General features: G+C 46.0%; 1 protein-coding gene across 3 annotated transcripts in view; it reads right to left on the bottom strand.

The window, feature by feature from the left end:
• The window catches only part of ints1 (integrator complex subunit 1), a 121492-nt gene that overhangs the window by 10151 nt on the left and 92509 nt on the right, over positions 1-18832 (bottom strand). For all 3 annotated transcript variants that reach the window (XM_043711841.2, XM_043711839.2, XM_087997722.1), the window contains exons 38-44: positions 18397-18644; positions 11505-11637; positions 9788-9921; positions 8881-9073; positions 7188-7315; positions 4916-5028; positions 1395-1508 (exon numbers count right to left, since the gene is read on the bottom strand). In XM_043711841.2, coding sequence (XP_043567776.1) covers positions 1395-1508; positions 4916-5028; positions 7188-7315; positions 8881-9073; positions 9788-9921; positions 11505-11637; positions 18397-18644 — 1063 coding nt within the window. The remainder of the gene's footprint in view (positions 1-1394; positions 1509-4915; positions 5029-7187; positions 7316-8880; positions 9074-9787; positions 9922-11504; positions 11638-18396; positions 18645-18832) is intronic.

The raw sequence follows: 18832 nt of genomic DNA on the forward strand, positions 1-18832 counted from the left end.
ACAGCACTTTAGAATGTGGCACTGAACCATTTCATAAATCATTGCATTATGTCATCATAATCTGAAACAACTGAGTGACTTGCTCAGCCATTCCAGAAGGTAGTTCAGCATCAACTACACTGGTGTGGTTCTGAGTTCACACCAAGATGAGACTGGGTCAGGAACTGTAGATGCCCGTCCCTGAAGGACATGAGTGAAACAGATGGATTTGTACAACAAGCCTACAGCTACATGGTCACAATTATGATAACACCTTTTCACTCCAGATTTATTTAATTAACCGACTGACTTTAAATTCAAGAGCTGACAGGCTGGAATTTGAACTGTCATCTCAAGATTACAGTAATACAGTGACAACTTTACTCAAGTAGTAAGCAAGAGGCTTGTGTTAAGATTCTGGAGAAAGGAGTTCCTATTCTATCTGAATAGAGTTGAAGAGCAGGGAGGTGATGCTGGAACTACATAAAAAGTTGGTTAGGCCACAGTTAGAATATTGTATGCAGTTCTGGAATCCACATTACAGATTGCACTGGAGACAATGCTGAGGAAAAGTACCAGGATGTTCCCTGGGCTGAAGAGTTTCAGTTATGAATAGAAATTGGTCAGACTGGAGTTATTTACTTTGGAGCACAGGAGAGTGAAGTGGGACACGATTGAGATGTGCAAAATCACATGATGTATTGATGGGGTAGACAGGAAAGATCTTTTCCCCTTGGAGAAGGAATTAATGGCTGGGGGCATGCATTGAAGATAAGGGGAAAGAGGTTTCGAAGGGTTGTGAGGAAAATCTTTTACACGCAAAAGGTGGTGAGAATTTGGAACTCACTGCCTCTAAGGATAGTAGAGGCAGAACCCTTCGTAACATTTTAGTAGTATTTAGATGTGCACTTGTGACAACAAGGCATACAAGACAATGGGCCAAATGCTGGAAAATGGGATTAGAGTAATTGGGTAGCTGTTTCCGACAATTGCAGGCTCCATGAGCTGAAGGTTATTTTTAATATACTGTTGATCTCTATGATTCTATGAGCATTTTGCTACTGTGGTAACGTAGTGTGTGGTAGAGCTGTTTGGCATCAGGATAACATTATTTCCGCTCTAGAAGCAGTGCTGCATGAAATAATCCCTCACCCAAAGAAACCTGTATGCAGGTTCCATTCATTCTATAGAAATGTTCTTGTTTTACATTAAATTCCCGCATTACACTGCTGACTGCATTTCAAAGTACTTCATTGTGGAAGTTGCTACAAAAATACAAATTTTTAAAATATAAAGGGCATGTTAGGCATTGCTAATTGGATCTACCTTATCATCACATCCTCTTTCCTTTCTCCCTCATAGAGTCAATATATCCGACGTCTGTTTGAACCTACAGGTTATGCTGGAGGCCTTACCTTCCAGGGCACGGCCCCTTGCAATCTTTTGAAGATACGGTGCCACTTCAGCTGAGGTTATCGGCGTTGTAGCAGAAAAACTGACAAGTGGGAGGGAGCCAGCTGCTTCTTCCTCTGGATGTGCGTGTGAGAGAGAAAGAGAGAGAGAAACAGACAGACACACAGACAGACACACAGACAGACAGAGGGAGAGGGAGGAGAGAAAGGGGCGCAGGGGGGAAGTGCAAGTGGGAGAGAGATGGGGAGAGACAGATTGGGGAGTGGGGTGGAGAGACAGAGAGAGATGGGGGAGGGAGAGAGAGAGATGGAGGAAGGAAGAGAGAGAAAGATGGGAAAGGGGTAGAGAGAGAGAGCGAGAGATGGACGAGAGGGACAGGGGGAAGAGGGCGAGAGGGACGGGGGAAGAGGGCGAGAGGGACGGGGGGAGGGCGAGAGGGACGGGGGGAGGGCGAGAGGGACGGGGGGAGGGCGAGAGGGACGGGGGGAGGGCGAGAGGGACGGGGGGAGGGCGAGAGGGACGGGGGGAGGGCGAGAGGGACGGGGGGAGGGCGAGAGGGACGGGGGGAGGGCGAGAGGGACGGGGGGAGGGCGAGAGGGACGGGGGGAGGGCGAGAGGGACGGGGGAGGGCGAGAGGGACGGGGGGAGGGCGAGAGGGACGGGGGGAGGGCGAGAGGGACGGGGGGAGGGCGAGAGGGACGGGGGGAGGGCGAGAGGGACGGGGGGAGGGCGAGAGGGACGGGGGGAGGGCGAGAGGGACGGGGGGAGGGCGAGAGGGACGGGGGGAGGGCGAGAGGGACGGGGGGAGAGCGAGAGGGACGGGGGGAGAGCGAGAGGGACGGGGGGAGAGCGAGAGGGACGGGGGGAGAGCGAGAGGGACGGGGGGAGAGCGAGAGGGACGGGGGGAGAGCGAGAGGGACGGGGGGAGAGCGAGAGGGACGGGGGGAGAGCGAGAGGGACGGGGGGAGAGCGAGAGGGACGGGGGGAGAGCGAGAGGGACGGGGGGAGAGCGAGAGGGACGGGGGGAGAGCGAGAGGGACGGGGGGAGAGCGAGAGGGACGGGGGGAGAGCGAGAGGGACGGGGGGAGAGCGAGAGGGACGGGGGGAGAGCGAGAGGGACGGGGGGAGAGCGAGAGGGACGGGGGGAGAGCGAGAGGGACGGGGGGAGAGCGAGAGGGACGGAGGGAGGGAGAGAGGGACGGAGGGAGGGAGAGAGGGACGGAGGGAGGGAGAGAGTTACGGGGGGAGGGAGAGAGGGACGGGGGAAGGGAGAGAGGGACGGGGGAAGGGAGAGAGGGCCGGGGGAAGGGAGAGAGGGCCGGGGGGAGAGCGAGAGGGCCGGGGGGAGAGCGAGAGGGCCGGGGGGAGAGCGAGAGGGCCGGGGGGAGAGCGAGAGGGCCGGGGGGAGAGCGAGAGGGCCGGGGGGAGAGCGAGAGGGCCGGGGGGAGAGCGAGAGGGCCGGGGGGAGAGCGAGAGGGCCGGGGGGAGAGCGAGAGGGCCGGGGGGAGAGCGAGAGGGCCGGGGGGAGAGCGAGAGGGCCGGGGGGAGAGCGAGAGGGCCGGGGGGAGAGCGAGAGGGCCGGGGGGAGAGCGAGAGGGCCGGGGGAGAGCGAGAGGGCCGGGGGGAGAGCGAGAGGGCCGGGGGGAGAGCGAGGGGGCCGGGGGGAGAGCGAGAGGGCCGGGGGGAGAGCGAGAGGGCCGGGGGGAGAGCGAGAGGGCCGGGGGGAGAGCGAGAGGGCCGGGGGAGAGCGAGAGGGATGAGGGGAGAGCGAGAGGGACAGGGGAGAGGGACGGGGGCGGGGAGGGACGGGGGCGGGGAGGGACGGGGGGCGGGGAGGGACGGGGGGGAGGGACGGGGGCGGGAGGGACGGGGGGGAGGGACGGGGGGGGGGAGGGACGGGGGGGGAGGGACGGGGGGGGAAGGACGGGGGGGGGGAGGAGGGAGGGACGGGGGGAGGGAGGGACGGGGGAGGGAGGGACGGGGGAGGGAGGGACGGGGGGAGGGAGGGACGGGGGAGGGAGGGACGGGGGAGGGAGGGACGGGGGAGGGAGGGACAGGGGTAGGGAGGGACGGGCGGGGAGGGACGGGCGGGGAGGGATGGGCGGGGAGGGATGGGCGGGGAGGGACGGGCGGGGAGGGACGGGCGGGGAGGGATGGGTGGGGAGGGAGAGAGGGAGATGGAGAGGAAGAGAGCGAGAGGGAGATGGGGGGGAAGAGCGAGAGCGAGAGATGGAGAGGTGGAGAGCGAGAGAGAGAGATGGGAGAGAGAGAGAGAGATGGGGGTGATAGAGAAAGAGAGAGATGGGGGGGGGGAAGAGAAAAATTTATTTTAAAAACTTAAAAAACTTCTTTTAAAAAAATTAGAAACTAGTGAAGTATCAAACATAAGCTCCTTAGTCTGGGGTGAAAGCCTCTGCTACACAATTCATCACAGACCATCCTGACATGACTTGTGCTTGTAATCTCCTGCAATAATTCTCTTCTGCTCACCTGATTCCACTTATGAAGTAATGCTTGGACAAAAAATCAAATTGCTGGAGAAACTCTGGCAACATCTGTGGGGAGAAAGCGTTCTTACTGCCAGTCTTGCTGAATTTCTCCAGCAATTTCCATTTTTGTTTCAGGCTTCCAGCAGCGAAGCTCTTTGGTTTACTTTAAACCTTGAACACTGTGTTGAGGATATTGTTTACAGACAGCAGCTGGCTTCCATACTAAAAACAATGCTCAAACATTTCCAGGGTTCGAAAGAGAAAGAAAAAGGAAAGAAACTGCCTGATACTTGCTGCCAATTAAGTTGGCTGACATAACAGATGCTGCCATTCAAAGTAACTCACTGCTCACAAAAGCAGGCAGACTTTACAGTGAGTTTCAGCAATTTCAATCCATCAGAGCTGACTCAGTGATTAGCACTCTTAGTTCTACAGGCAGATGGTTGGGGGTCAAATTCTACTTCAAAAGTCTTAAAACTAAAACTGTCACTCCAATGTAGTACTGAGGGACTGTGACACTGCCAAAGGTCTCATCCAGAGCATGAGATGTTAAACCGCGGCTTCACAAGTAAGCTTAAAAGTTCCTAAGCCAGTACTTCAAAGAAGGTGAGGGAAATTCTCCTCAGCGCCATGGACAATTATTAGTCTTAACTACATCACTGCTAAAAAAAACAAGAGTGAAGACTGTTTATGGGAGCCTGGCGTTTTTTCAACTTTTCAACGGCGATTACACTTCAATATGCGTAAAACATTTCGAGGAAGGCCAAGGTCACAAAATGGCTTTATAAGTGCAAGTCTTTCTTCTTTTGTTTTGTTTTATTGTCCTAGATTACAAGTGCTTTGGAAGGATACTTGCAATGACAGAATGCATGAAGTATTTCACATGACAGAGCTGGACTTTGTAACAGAGACGATTCCTTAGCAAGTACACAATACTCCATTCCGTCACTCATTGTCAACCCTCTCACCGTTGCGAACAGCTCAATATTTCTATTTACTTCTATTATTTTAATTAACAGAAGTCCATAACTCACCCCCGTCCTCATCGTCTGCATTCTCTTCAATGAGTCCACTCCGAGTTGGGAGCGTTAATCCAGCCAGCAGGGACTTCAGCAGAGCCATCTCTGGATATTCCCGTGAAAGGTAACTGTACCAAACGTCAAAACAAAATGCTTGACTTTGAAAAAGATTTTGTGTCTTAGTTGGTCGGGTGGGGTTTTGGGAATGGGACAGGTTGGAGAAGGGAGACAGATATCCTCCAAAGACTTTTATTTTTAAAAGACAATTTCTAGTCTGCCCCAGGACACCCATTGACGACTAAGTACAACTGACCCAAGGCAGCTCCAAACTGATCATTGCTAAACAAAGGCCGATCAGTGTTTGACACATAATCGTGCAAGGCACAGCAGGTTAATGGGAAATCATAGTCATGGACTTGTTTTGCATCAACATCAGGTAAATGAAGGGACAAGTCACTGCCTTGGCAAAGAATCTTGTGAATTTCTTGTAGCGTGTTGCAACATTTGAAAGACACTATTGAAATGCAAGTCATCCTTTACAAGAGCACCATAACATGTCTTTAAAAAAAAAGCCAATTTCTGACTAAATCTGAGTAATCATTTACTCTGCCTATAGATGAGGGGACTGGGCCATCAGGCACTCAGTCCCTGGTTGGCCTACTTGACTTGCATGCTTGATGATTGTGGATAAAAATTTGGTCACGCAAGTATTATTGCCAGCTAGATCTAGTTATCGCTCAACATACAAACACATGCCATCACATCACAGTTAGGAATCACAATCAACCATTCAAAACATTCTGTCCCAAATTCAGCTATTCCTATTGTTAACCTCTTCTTTCAATGCATTCCCACTTCAGGGCCTAGGTGTGAAACAAAGACAACCTTTATCGTGGGCGGCACGGTGGCACAGTGGTTAGCACTGCTGCTTCACAGCGCCAGAGACCCGGGTTCAATTCCCGCCTCAGGCGACTGACTGTGTGGAGTTTGCACGTTCTCCCCGTGTCTGTGTGGGTTTCCTCCGGGTGCTCCGGTTTCCTCCCACCATCCAATGATGTGCAGGGTCAGGTGAATTGGCCATACTAAATTGCCCGTAGTGTTAGGTAAGGGGTAAATGTAGGGGTATGGGTGGGTTTCGCTTCGGCGGGTCGGTGTGGACTTGTTGGGTCGAAGGGCCTGTTTCCACACTGTAATGTAATCTAATCTAATCTAATCTTTATCATTGGATACAGCCTTTGCAAGAATTTGATTTTTCTTAAAAGGTTTACTAAAGGAAATTCAGAAATTTTATTTCAATCTCTCCAATCATTTCTAATCTGGGACAGCATCCTAAACAAAGGCCTGTCCAATCAATACTGGCTCAATCACTCAGCAGTATAGTGAATGAACGGGTCATAACCCCCAACTCATCACCCAATTGTTTTCAGATGGCTAACTTAGTTCTGGAGGACTATCACCATTCCACTCCTAGGAACCTCCGTCACTCAGACCTTTTAGCCTCAGAAGTTCTTGGCTAGGTCTCAAGGCCATGCTAAGTTGCTAAGGGTCCCAATTCAATCTTCTTCCTGTTTAAATGGCCAAATCTGGAGTGCCATCCCCCATCCCACTTGGCTGAGCCTGGCAAGCCACCTTTTCTGCTGTTGCCACCATCATTCCCTGCTCAAAGCAAACAGCTGCCCCTTCCCTACTCTGATCCAAAGTCAAACATGTGGCTATGACAAGTGACGGAATGCAGGCTTGAACATTACATTCCACGTTTACACACACTGAGATGGAGTGAAAAAGAGATGTGATTTCACAATCATGCTGGGTATCCAATTTGGAAATGGGTCATCCAGAAATTGTGGAGAAGTTGAAATACAACCCACTTGACCATTCACACACACAAACATTTTAGGAGGGGCTCAGGAGAGGAGAGGTACTTTAGATTACAACCTTCCTTTCCCACTACCACTACCATCTAGAAGGACAAGGGCATTACCCCCAAGGTCCCTTCCAAGTCACTCACCAATCAGACTTGGAGATATATCCCTGGTCCTTCACAGTCACTGGGTCAAACTCTTGGAATTCCCTCCCCAAAAGCATTTTGGGTCCATTTATAGCACATGGACCGCAGTGCTTCAAGGTGGCAGCTCACACCACCTTATAAAAGGCAACAGGGGCCTGGCAATAAATGTTGGCCCAGCCCATGAATGAATAAAAACAAAAAGGTCTCACTAAATGGTGCGTTCTTTCTTAATCCCTCCGTCCTATTACTCAATTTTTAATAAACAAACAAAATACTCACTGGAGCACATCTGAATGTTTCTGAAGGAATGGGACTGCTGCTGCTGCATTGTAGGTTATAAACTTGTGAATAAAATGCACGCATTTATTGATGAAAGAAGCAATGAACCTGGAGTACTTCCCGTAATTCTGCAAGAAAAAAGTATTCAAAATTATCCAAAGATAGTCAGTGTTTTGATTCTCAGCCATGATACATATTCTCCACACCCACCCACGCCCACCCCCCAACACCGAGCAATGCACGTAGCCCTCCAATTACATATTTAATTCCACAGCTGTCAGCCACTTTCTGGCATTGTTAGGTATTCAGATCTAAACTGCGGTTATCTATGACTTCAGTCATAGTTAACTGCTTATTACTGCAGCCTAGCTAGATTCCTTCTTCAGCAGCCACATATATATTTTGTCAGGAATTGCCCAAACAGTGACCAAAAATCCTGTTCTGATCTCTTCTCCCTAAACCGGAGTGCAAAGGTCTGTTGCAGCACGTTCTGTAACACTGTGCTGACTCAAGTCTGCTAATTTAGGGCAATCCTGAGATTGAATTTATGGTCCTCAGGGTGTGTACTGCTAAATTACTGATTGGATAAACTGGATGCACCATTGACGAAGCTTTGTTCAGCTTTATTGCTAGAGCAAATACACTTTTGTTGTACAACTTTCAACGTTTAGATGTATATATATATTTTGAAATGGAAAGAACTCAGGATTAAAATAAAGCACTTTTTAAAAAATTTACTTTGAATTTTCAGGAGTTTCTTGTATCTCTCTCAGTGACTTGGTGACGAGTCTTGTCTGATAACAATGCCCAGTGAACATACGAACAAGGAAGAGAGACCATTCAGTCCTCGGGCTTGTTCTACCATTTAATTTCAGCATGGCTAATCTGAATGTAACCTCAGATTCACTTTACTGTCTACCCCGATAACCTTTCACCTCAATTTCCAAGAATCTATCCAACTCTGCCTTAAAAATATTCACAGACTCTGCCTCCAATGCGTTTAAAGGAAGAGAGTTCCAAAGACCCATAATTTTCTAAGATAAAACAATTTCCTGTCATCTCTGTTTTAAATTAGCGAACAGCGACTCCTTATTCTAGACTTTTCGTTAAGACTTCCCTCTCCACATGTATTCTGTCAAGACTCTCAGAGTTTTATGCAAAGCAGCACACAGCATTATACTATATGATAGGTGCTATATAAATGCATATCTTTATTGTAATAGCAGCAGTAGTATGAGGTGCCTTGTTTGCTTTTGGGCTCATTCCACCTCCCAGAGGTTCAGTTATTGAAGTTATTTCCTCAAAGTTTCAAGATTAAGAGTGTTCTAAGTGAAGGCTTACAATAACTGAAGTTTAGAAAGGAAAGTATTTATTTTTGGGAGGCATTGAATCCAGAAAGAGGAGGCATTACTTTAAATTAGAGTGAGGCAGTTCAGGAGTGATGTCAGGAGGCACTTGTACACACAAAAGATGGTGGATAAATGGAACTCAAAGCTGAGACTGTAAAGTCAATTTAAAATTTAAAACTGGAGACTGGAAGACTTTGGTTAGGCAAGGCTTTTGAGAATTACAGAATCAAGGCACGTAGATGGAGTTAAGATACTGATTGATCTTAATGAACGGTGCAACAAAATGACTTTGATGGAATGGCCTCTGAATGGACTTCTTATATTCCAGCTGGGTTTCCACTGACCTGCAGGAGTAATATGAAGGAGAGAAGGCAGTCCTGCATCGCCCCCTGGTGTTCACTCTGAAATAAATACGGCTGCAACAATTCCAGGATCCCCAGAACATGCAGGAAGAAGATCAAATGGTTCTGCTGTCGAAACTCCTGAAAATTCAAATGAACTCGTCCATGTAACAGGGCAGCAATCATTGGCAAGTGTCTGAAAAGTAAAACAAAACAAATACCAAAAGATTGCTCAGCACAAACACTCATGGGTAAGGTTTTAGTACATGCAATTCAGCTAAAAGTTAAATGCATTGGAACAAGAGTAGACTATTCAGCCCAGAGGCCCTTCCACCATTTAATTAGATCATGACTGATCTGTGCCTCAATCCCATATACTCACCATTATTCCATATCCCTTAAAACCTTTACCCATCAAAAATCTAAAGATCCCAGTCAATGCAACAAACTGGAAATGTTTGGCTTTGTTATTATGTCTCTTCATTTGTCCCAGCTAGGCCAAATTGCTATCTGTTTTAACAATGAAATCCTAGCTAGTGGGAGTCTAACAGAGATAGATGCTACAGCAGCGCCATGATCAATGTATATGGATCTTGTTTGGAATTGTGTGGTTGATTTGAGGGACAGGAATAAAGCACCAGTAGCAGAAGACTAAGAGCATAATAGATCTGTCATTACCCAAGGTACATTTGTTCACCTACCTAGTCTATTGTTACAGAGGTAGCTCAGAGAAGGAATGATTGCATTGGTGCTGAGTATAGACAAGAAATGTTGAGAGAGTGACAGTCAGAGTTTAGAGGTGAAACAGATCAAGAGCAAGTTAGCCATGCATTAGATATTTTGGCAAAACAAAATTGAGTTCTTTAATCATTATAATAAAAAGGATCCTTTAAAAGTGAAATATTAATACCGAAGCAATAAAACCGGATGTGCCACTGCCAACTTTCTGCAGGCCATGTTGGCATCAGCCATACGATTCTCCGATGTTTTCGAGTCATTGGTGTCCGCGAGCAGCGTCAGTAACCGATGGACGAGTGCATCCAGCTTGAAAAGAAAGAAACATGCTTGTAAAAGCTGCTCAAGCAGAACGCCTTCGATATCCAGAAACCAACCTCAGGGTCCTCATGGTCACAGCATCAGTCAGCAGCAACCAGCTGAACCGCAGGAAACTATATTTGAACCTAGGGCAGTTAAGCACTGCTGTTGTCTGTCAGGATAGCAGATATAATAGACTAAAAATCAGTTTAACCTGAAGATAATCCTATTATATAAAAATAATATAAGATGCAATATGATGCTCACACACTCAGAACAGTAGTTAAGAAGGCAGTATGTTATGCGAAGCATTACATTCAATAATTTGCAACAGTTGCATTAACATGCTGTTATCACAGTGCTCTACAGTAAATGAGCATTTCTTACAAAACTTGTTAATGATGGACTTACTCCGTACAAAACGCTCCCTCTAGTAATTTTTAAAAATTATACACTCTTTAAAGACCAGTAGCTTATGGATATCTGAAAAATGCTCAGATCAGTTCAGATCTGACTTAAATTGAAAGAGTGATGGCAACAGTTTCAACAATTAAAAGGAAACTAAGTACAGAGGAACCTCGATTATCCGAACGAGTGGGCGGGCAGTATTTCATTCAGATAACTGATTATTCAGTTAATTAATTCAATGCCTCTCCTCTTGGGCTCGGAGTTTTCTGAAGTTTCTTTTCTCCTCGCTCTGCCTGCTTTGCTCCCCCTCTCTGTCTCAGGGATTGTTTTTGAGCAGAGACACACTTGTGTGTAAGGGACGTGCAGCATTGCTGAAGCCTCCCACTTCCACCACCCCCTCCCCCATCCCATCAGTTCAATGGGATTGACACAGCAAGCACTTTGCTAAGTCCGCTCCCTGTCCAGGAGACTAGGCAGCAGTACACCGCGTGTAAATCCCCATCCGCCACCCAACCCTGTCTGACCAGGCTGCCCCGCTACCCCCATCCTCCCCCTCCGACCCAGCCGCCCCGCCGCCCCCCCCCCCCCCAATCCCCCCTGACCCAGCTCCCCCGCCACCACCCCCCACACCACAGCAGCCAGACTGGACACACACACACCTTTTTGACAAGTTCAACCTTTGCCCTGTACAGGACAATGTTGGAATGATTATCTGGGGAAGGGAGGTTTAGGGTACACCCCTGTGAAGAACTCCTGGGAAAGTGTGGGGGAACAGAGAGAGAGGGTGGGCGGTCAATCATTTGGAGATGGTGCCTGGGCTCGGCAGCATTTCAGTCAGCCGAGTTCATTTTTATTCATTGTTAGCAAAAGGTGCGATCAGTGTTGGAAACACGTCTTTGATGTAATGTTTCTATCGGGACCTCGAGATCTTCTTCAGATAATCCGAAACTCGGATAATTGATATTCAGATAATTGAGGTTCCTCTGTATATCTGAAGCTGAAATCTTTGCAGGACTAAGGAGAAAGAAATGAGGCTGAACTACTTGGACAGCTCTTTCAGAACTGAGACAGGCAACCTTGACTCAGTAGTCTCCTGTTTTGTATGATTCGATGAAACCCTCACCACAGTGACACTGACGCTACGTAGTGCCTGAGGAGGACAGTGTTGCTGAAGACATTCATACCTTGCAGGTACTTCCTTCAGTGGTGCCATCGCTGGTGAGCACAGACTCTGGGAGACTGACATGGCGGATAACCTCTGGAACTTGGAAGTATATTTGAAGAAGCAGATTCTGACAACGCTTTCCCATCACACTGCTGTAAAAAGACAGAACAATATAGTTCAGCAATTGTATATGCAGAAGAATCCTGGACATGAACAGACAGCATTTTCAATCTACATTAGCCACAGAAATAATAGAAAGGAACCATCTCATTTTGCACTGGAAATTCCAGAGTCCCAAAGACACACCATGTTACTTCAGCTGGGAAAGTAAATACTTGGAATACAAATCTAAAGGATGTATCCCATTCATTTCGATGAAGATATCTCCTTATTCTTGGATTCTAAAAGAGGATCTTTGGCTAGCCAACATTTATTGCCCATTCCTAACTGCACAGAGAGCAAGTGAGAGTCAACCACATTGTTTTGGGTGTGGAGTCACATGTAGGCCAGACCAAATTAGGATGGTAGATTTCACTCCATTAGTAGACCAGCTAGGTTTTTTTCCTGATAATCAGCAATAGTTTCATTGCCATCATTTGATTCTTACTTGCAGATTTTTTTTATTGAATTCAAATTCCATCAGCTGCCATGGCAGGTGTCCAGAATAATAGCCGAGCTTCTGGATTAACAGTCCAGCGATGACACCACAAGGCCATCGCCTCTCGTTCACTGAACCAGAATCGGTAACTCTGCTTTCTCTCCAAAGATGCCGCCAGACTGGCTGAGTTTTTCCAGTAATTTCCGTTTTTGCTTTAGATTTTCATCATTTGCAGCTCTTTGATTTTGTTTGAAGGAAGTATTAGTATCGATGATCAAGAGTTTCACCAAAGAAATAGATGTAAAGGGTAATACTTTGTACTTTCATTTTAAAGTTTCAGGATTTAGAGATTTTGAAATGAGCCAAGTTTGTCACGGTTTGCTCTCAAGCCATCCTTGCTAAACGTGGACACTGAATAGGAACTAGGTAATACTATGATGTCCCATTATTTGGGCAGTACATGCAAAGAGTGACCACATAATTAAGAAGCAGAACATCAATGGTCATAATCTCTGGATCACTATCTGAACCAATTGCAAATTAGCATAAAGGAAATCAGATTAGAGAATGGATATGTTTTTCAAAGACTTGTGTGGAAGGAATACTTTCCAGTTCATGGGACATTAGTACTGGGCAAAGGGGACCTGTGGCACGGAGTCGAACTGAGTTGTTTTTCTTGTGAAGTAGAGAGGATTTTAAAATAAATAGATTAGATTAGATTACTCAGTGTGGAAACAGGCCCTTCGGCCCAACAAGTTCACACCGACCCGCCGAAGCGCAACCCACCCAGACCCATTCCCCTATATTTACCCCTTCACCTAACACTACGGGCAATTTAGCATGGCCAATTCACCTAACCTGCACATCTTTGGACGGTGGGAAGAAACTGGAGCACCCGGAGGAAACCCATGCAGACACAGGGAGAATGTGCAAACTCCACACAGACAATTGCCCGAGGCGGGAATTGAACCCAGGTCTCTGGCGCTGTGACCCAAGTTCAGGAAGTCAATATTTGGGTAAGAGTGAACAATCATTAATAAATCTTTTCCTAGCTTCCTACCCTTTCCAAATGTACTCTTCAACATTTAGGTCCCCATACATATCACCCTGGAGTCAGGTATCTGTAATGGTCATCAGATTGTGGTTATCTATTTGTGCATTGAGTTCATTTGTTTTGTCCCAAATGCTATATGCATTCAGATGGAGTCTTTCTTTCTTTAACATCAAATCTTGTTGATTGATTTGCAATTAGATTTATCTTTGTCTGTCATTTCCGATATTAATTGCTTCCCCCTTTCCTTGTTTCTACTCATTAATTAGGGGGTCTGGACAGCTAGTTTGCAATGCAGAGTGACACCAACCATGTGGATTCAATTCCTACAGCAGCTGAGGTTACCATGAAGGTCTCACCCTCAGGTTAAACCATCCACGTAGTCTCTCTCCCTCTAATGGAAGAGCAGCAATATGGTCTGAAGGACTACAGCAATCTTACGTTTAATTTTACTCACTGATTTACCATATCTTCCCAAATTTAATTGGAAATTGCTGGAGAAACTCAGCAGATCTGGCAGCATCTATGGAGAGAAAGCAGAGTTAATGTTTCAAGTCCAGTGATCTTCCTTCAGAATAGTTTGTTGTTTTATTTATTATAGTTCCTGAATTTAATCCCTTCTGTTCACTATTTAACACGTGAAGAGTTAACAAAGTATACACTAGTTTTATAGGAAGTGAGTGAATTAATTCCAAAGTGGGTGGAAAGACAAGGAGGATGAAACTATGAACTAGTTAGCTTAACCTCCAAGTCATAAGGAAAAGGAAGCAATTATGAAAGAAGTTATAGCAGTGCACTTGGATACGTCCAATGTAATCAGCCAAAGTCAGCATAGTTTTGTGAACTGAAATCGTGTTTAATCAATCTATTGGGAGTTCTTTAAGGAAGTAACTTGTACTATGGACAAAGGGGAGCTGGAGGATGGTACTTAGATTTCCAGAAGACATTTGATACTGTGCCACATCAAAGGTTATTGCAGGAAATACAAGCTCATAGTACAAGAGTAACATATTATCATGGATAGATGACTACTGCATCCGTCACATCCGGTGTGATCTCCTCTACATCGGGGAGACAGGACACCTTCTTGCAGATCATTTCAGAGAACATCTCTGGGACACCCGCACCCGCCAATCCCACCGCCCCGTGGCTGAACACTTCAACTCCCTCTCCCACTCAGTCAAGGACATGCAGGTCTTGGGCCGCCTCCACTGCCAAACTGTTACCACCCGAAGCCAGGAGGAGGAATGCCTCAAATTCTGCCTTGGAACCCTGCAACCACATGGGATAAATGTGGATTTCAACAACCTCCCGCCCCCCCGCCCCCCCCCCTCCCCACCCCACATTATCCCAGTCCCAACCCTGCAATTAAGCACTATCCTCCCGACCCACCCATCACTGCCCCCTCTGACCTATCACCTTCTCCCTCACCTTCATTCCCCTATCGCTTTCCCAGCGACCTCCCCCCCCACCTCACCCCCTCCCATTTATCTCTCAGCCCTCACCACAAGCCTCATTCCTGATGAAGGGCTTATGCCCGAAATGTCAATTCTCCTGCTCCTCAGATGCTGCCTGACCTGCTGTGCTTTGCCAGCACCACAGTCTCAACATGGATAAATGACTGGCTGGCTAATAAGAAGCAGAGAATTAGCATAAGTGGATCATGTTGTCATAGATCTGCACAGCATGGATGCAGACCCTTCGGTCCAACTCTTCCATGCCAACCAGATATCCTAAGTCAATCAATCCCGTTTGCCAGCATTTGGCCCATATCCCTCTATATACTTCCTATTCATATACCCATCCAGATGCCTTTTAAATGTTATAATTGTACCACTTGCTCTGGCAGCTCATTCTATACGGGCACAACCCTTTACATGAAAATGTTGCTCCTTGGGTCTCCTTTAAATCTTTCCTCTCGTGCCTTAAGCCTATGCCCCCATTTCGTTAGTTAACAAACTATAATGAGTATTATAGGGATAAAACAAGGAACTGAAATCTGAAATAAAACCAGAAATTGCTGGAGAAAAAGTAGAGTTAATATTTCTAGTCCAGTGACCCTTCAGAATTGATAGTAGCTAGGAAAAGGTCAGGGGGATGTGTGAAGGAATATGGCAGAGATGGAACATACAGATTGGGAGCGGGAGCGACAGAGCAAGAGTGAGAGCGAGAGTGACTGTGATAATTAGGTAGACAAAGGGATTGATGATACTCTGCCTGGGTGAAAGGAAAGCTGATGATGGAGACCATAAGTGGATGAAACTAGGTTGGCTGTGCTGAAAAGACCTGGGGCGTGGAAGGTAGGTAAAGGACATCGGTGGTGTGTTCAGATTCTAAAATTATTGAATTCACTACTGAGTCCCAAAGGCTGAAGGGACCCAGAGCAGAACTTTAGATGCTTTTGCAGGTGGTAGAATTGGCAGCTAATGATCCTTTGGATGCAGATGTTAGTGGGATGAAAAGTGAGGTCTAGGGGGATCCCACCCCCGTTTTGTGGGAGGGAAGAGCACGGGTCAGGGTACAAGTGCCAGAAATGTGTCAGACACGGCTAAGGGCCCTGTCAACCATTGTGGCAGGAAGTCCTCAACTGAGTCTTTCTACAACTCTACAAGATGTTGGTGAGGTTGCACCTCAAGTATTGTGTACAGTTCTGGTACCTGTATTTAAGAAAAGATATACCGGCATTGGAGGAAGTTCAAAAGAGATTCACTAGGCTGATTCCTGGAATGAATGGATTGACCCATCAAGAATGGATAGATAAATTAGGTATTCATTCATTAGTCGAGAGTAGGGTGCTGGAAAAGCACAGCAGGTCAGGTAGCATTTGGGGAGTAGGAGAATCGATGTATCAGGCAAAAGCCCTTCATCAAATGAAGAGCTCTTGCCCGAAACATCGATGCACCTGCTCCTCGGATGCTGCCTGACCTGCTGTGCTTTTCCAGCACCTTAGTCTCAACTCTAATCTGCATCTGCGGTCCTCACTTTCTCCTAATTTATTAATTAGTGTTTGGAAGAACGAGGGGTGATCTTATTGAAACATGTAAGATACTGAGGGGCTCACATGGTAGTTGGTGAAATGATGTTTCCACTACTGGGGACTCTCGAACCAGGGGATACAGTCACAGAATAAGGGGATACTCATTTCAAAATGAGATGTGGCAGAATTTCCTCTCTCAGAAGGAAGTGAATGTTTGGAATTCTTGACTCAGAGAGCTGTGGAGGATCACTGAAATATCGAGGAGTTGAGTACTGTGATGAGTTTGCACGAAAGAGAAGTTGAGGCCTGGCAGGTCAACAATAATCTTATATAATGACAGGACTAGTTTGAGGGGACAAGTGTCCTACTCCTATTTCTTATGGGAGAATCTTGAACTAGGGGCCACTGTTGGAAAAATAAAAGAGATCATGCACTGAAGGCAGAATTTCTTTTCACAGAGGGTCAAGAGTGTTTGGAACTCTCTTCCTTTCTTTATTAAATGGTGGAACAAATTGAAGGGGCCAAATGGCTTTCTTCAGCTCTTTGTATGCACATAAGTGAGGAAGGCATTCAGTGAGAGTCAGCACTGAGCAAGAACGGAATTAAAGCAAACATCTTCTGCAGATCAAATGTTCCTTGCTGTTTAATGCTGAACAGAATCGTGTGCTTAGGACAGGACTGCAGTTTTACAATAATCCACCTTTAGCAGTGAAGCATGATTCACCCAATTCCATTACTATACTAATTTGCATAATCCACCATCAACTCATTAGTTTGATCTTTGTACACTTCTTTTTTCCTGTTAAACCACAATGCAACAAGTCAACTACTTATGGAGTTAAGGATGAGTGCTACCTTGTACCTTTACTTGTCACAAATAAGTGCACTGTATTACACTAGCAACCCTCACCTGCCTCCTAATGCAAGTGTTAAATTTAGAAATAATGAGATATAGCATTCATATTTCCCATACTTATCATTTAAATCCTTTGACTCACTCAGACATGATAATCCTTTGTGAAGTTATGTTTCTTTCAAGCACATAAATTGACAATTCTTCAGAATAAAGTCACATTCAACTTTCAATTAAAATTTTAATTGAACACAACCCCAGAATCTATCTTCACTTGAAACCCCAGTGGTCAAATATTGGGTGGATGTTGATAATTTATTGCCTAATTAAACATTACATTCTGTAGATTAAGATAATGCACATCTCAAATTTGTCACTACTTCAGCTTCTGAGAAATTCATTTGAGGAAACACTTCATGCTGCACAGTTTCTTCCGTCAGTGTGAAGCTGCTTATCTCTTCTATCCCCCTGCAATTTTTGCCCCTTCTCTTTCAAATAGAGATGGCTTGTGCTGGGATACAATCCCCCTGGGTGCCCACAGTTTTCCAGCACGTCGCCCTGACGGTCAATTCTCAACTCCCCAGCAGTAGCACTTAGACAACAGTCAGATGATTCTAAATTCAAACTTCAGTCAACATACATAATCAAGACTGATATTCCAGTGCAATTCTTCAGGAGTACTGCATTGTCTAATTGTTAAGCCTCTCAACAGGATGTAAATGATGCAAACGTGCTTCTTTGAAAAAAAACAGTAAGGGAGTTTGTATTATTCTGGCCAATACTTATCCCTCAACCCAACAGCCCAAAAGAAAAACATGACCAAGTCATTATCACATTGTTGTTTGTGGGATCTCGTGATCAAATTGGATGCTATATGTCCCATAGTGTGTACACATTAAAAGAAGTACTTCATTGGCTATAGTACTATGGGACTTGAAAGGTGTTATTTAAGTGCACATTCCCTCTTTTGGCTGTGGGCACAGACTTTGAACAACTTTGGCAGAGCTTGCTGGATAATGAGGCCCATACTACATGAAACACGAAAGAAAAGTGACAAAGAGCCTTTTCTAAAGTAGAGAAGTGTAGTGAGTATACATGAGTGTTGTTGAAACACAGTATTATTGTAAAATCAAAATAGTATATGGACCTTGCACAAACCTTTGTGTCTGTCATACACCGATCAAAAAAAACCCTATTTATTCCCGCAGCACCTTGGAAATGGCTGCACTTGCTTTTAACATGCAGCAATCTACCCAGTTCTGTGCAATCAAATTCTTAAGGGTACTTTCTGATATACATCAGTCTCTCAAAAAAAGAACTGCAGCAAGTCATTGTTCTAAATAATACACAGTTCCTGAAATGTACTACAAGATTGGTCGTCATGCACAAAACTACCAAACAGTTAACACATGAAACTTGTTTTTACATTTACCTGTCTCCCCATTGTTTGATGCAACTGATCAAATACTCAGTCACTTTCTTGACATTAGCCAAATTGCCATGGCAACTGCTGAGCAGCAAAGGGAGCCGTGACTGGATGAGGGTGCCCGTGACATCCTCAGCAGATTTGTTAGCTTGCGACCCGTTGCAGGTTCTCACTTCGGACTCTGAAAGAATGATATCTACCAGGCTGATGAGCTCCGCCTTCTTCAAGCGCAGGACATACTCCTTGGTGTGTTTCTAAAATGGTAGAGTATACACAGACTCACATCAGGCAATGAAGAGGCAGGCAATAATGCAATGTTGGGTGAGCAGCCCAGTTTGTGGGAGCTTGTTGTGTGCACATTTCCAACAGCACAACAGCAACTATATTTCAAACACTCTTCATTTGCTGTAAAGTATTTTTTAGATTAGATTAGATTAGATTA

This window comes from Chiloscyllium plagiosum, unplaced genomic scaffold (genome assembly GCF_037043375.1).
Source record: "Chiloscyllium plagiosum isolate Xiang-an unplaced genomic scaffold, Cpla_swu_hap1 HiC_scaffold_20, whole genome shotgun sequence".
Taxonomy (NCBI): Eukaryota; Metazoa; Chordata; class Chondrichthyes; order Orectolobiformes; family Hemiscylliidae; genus Chiloscyllium; species Chiloscyllium plagiosum.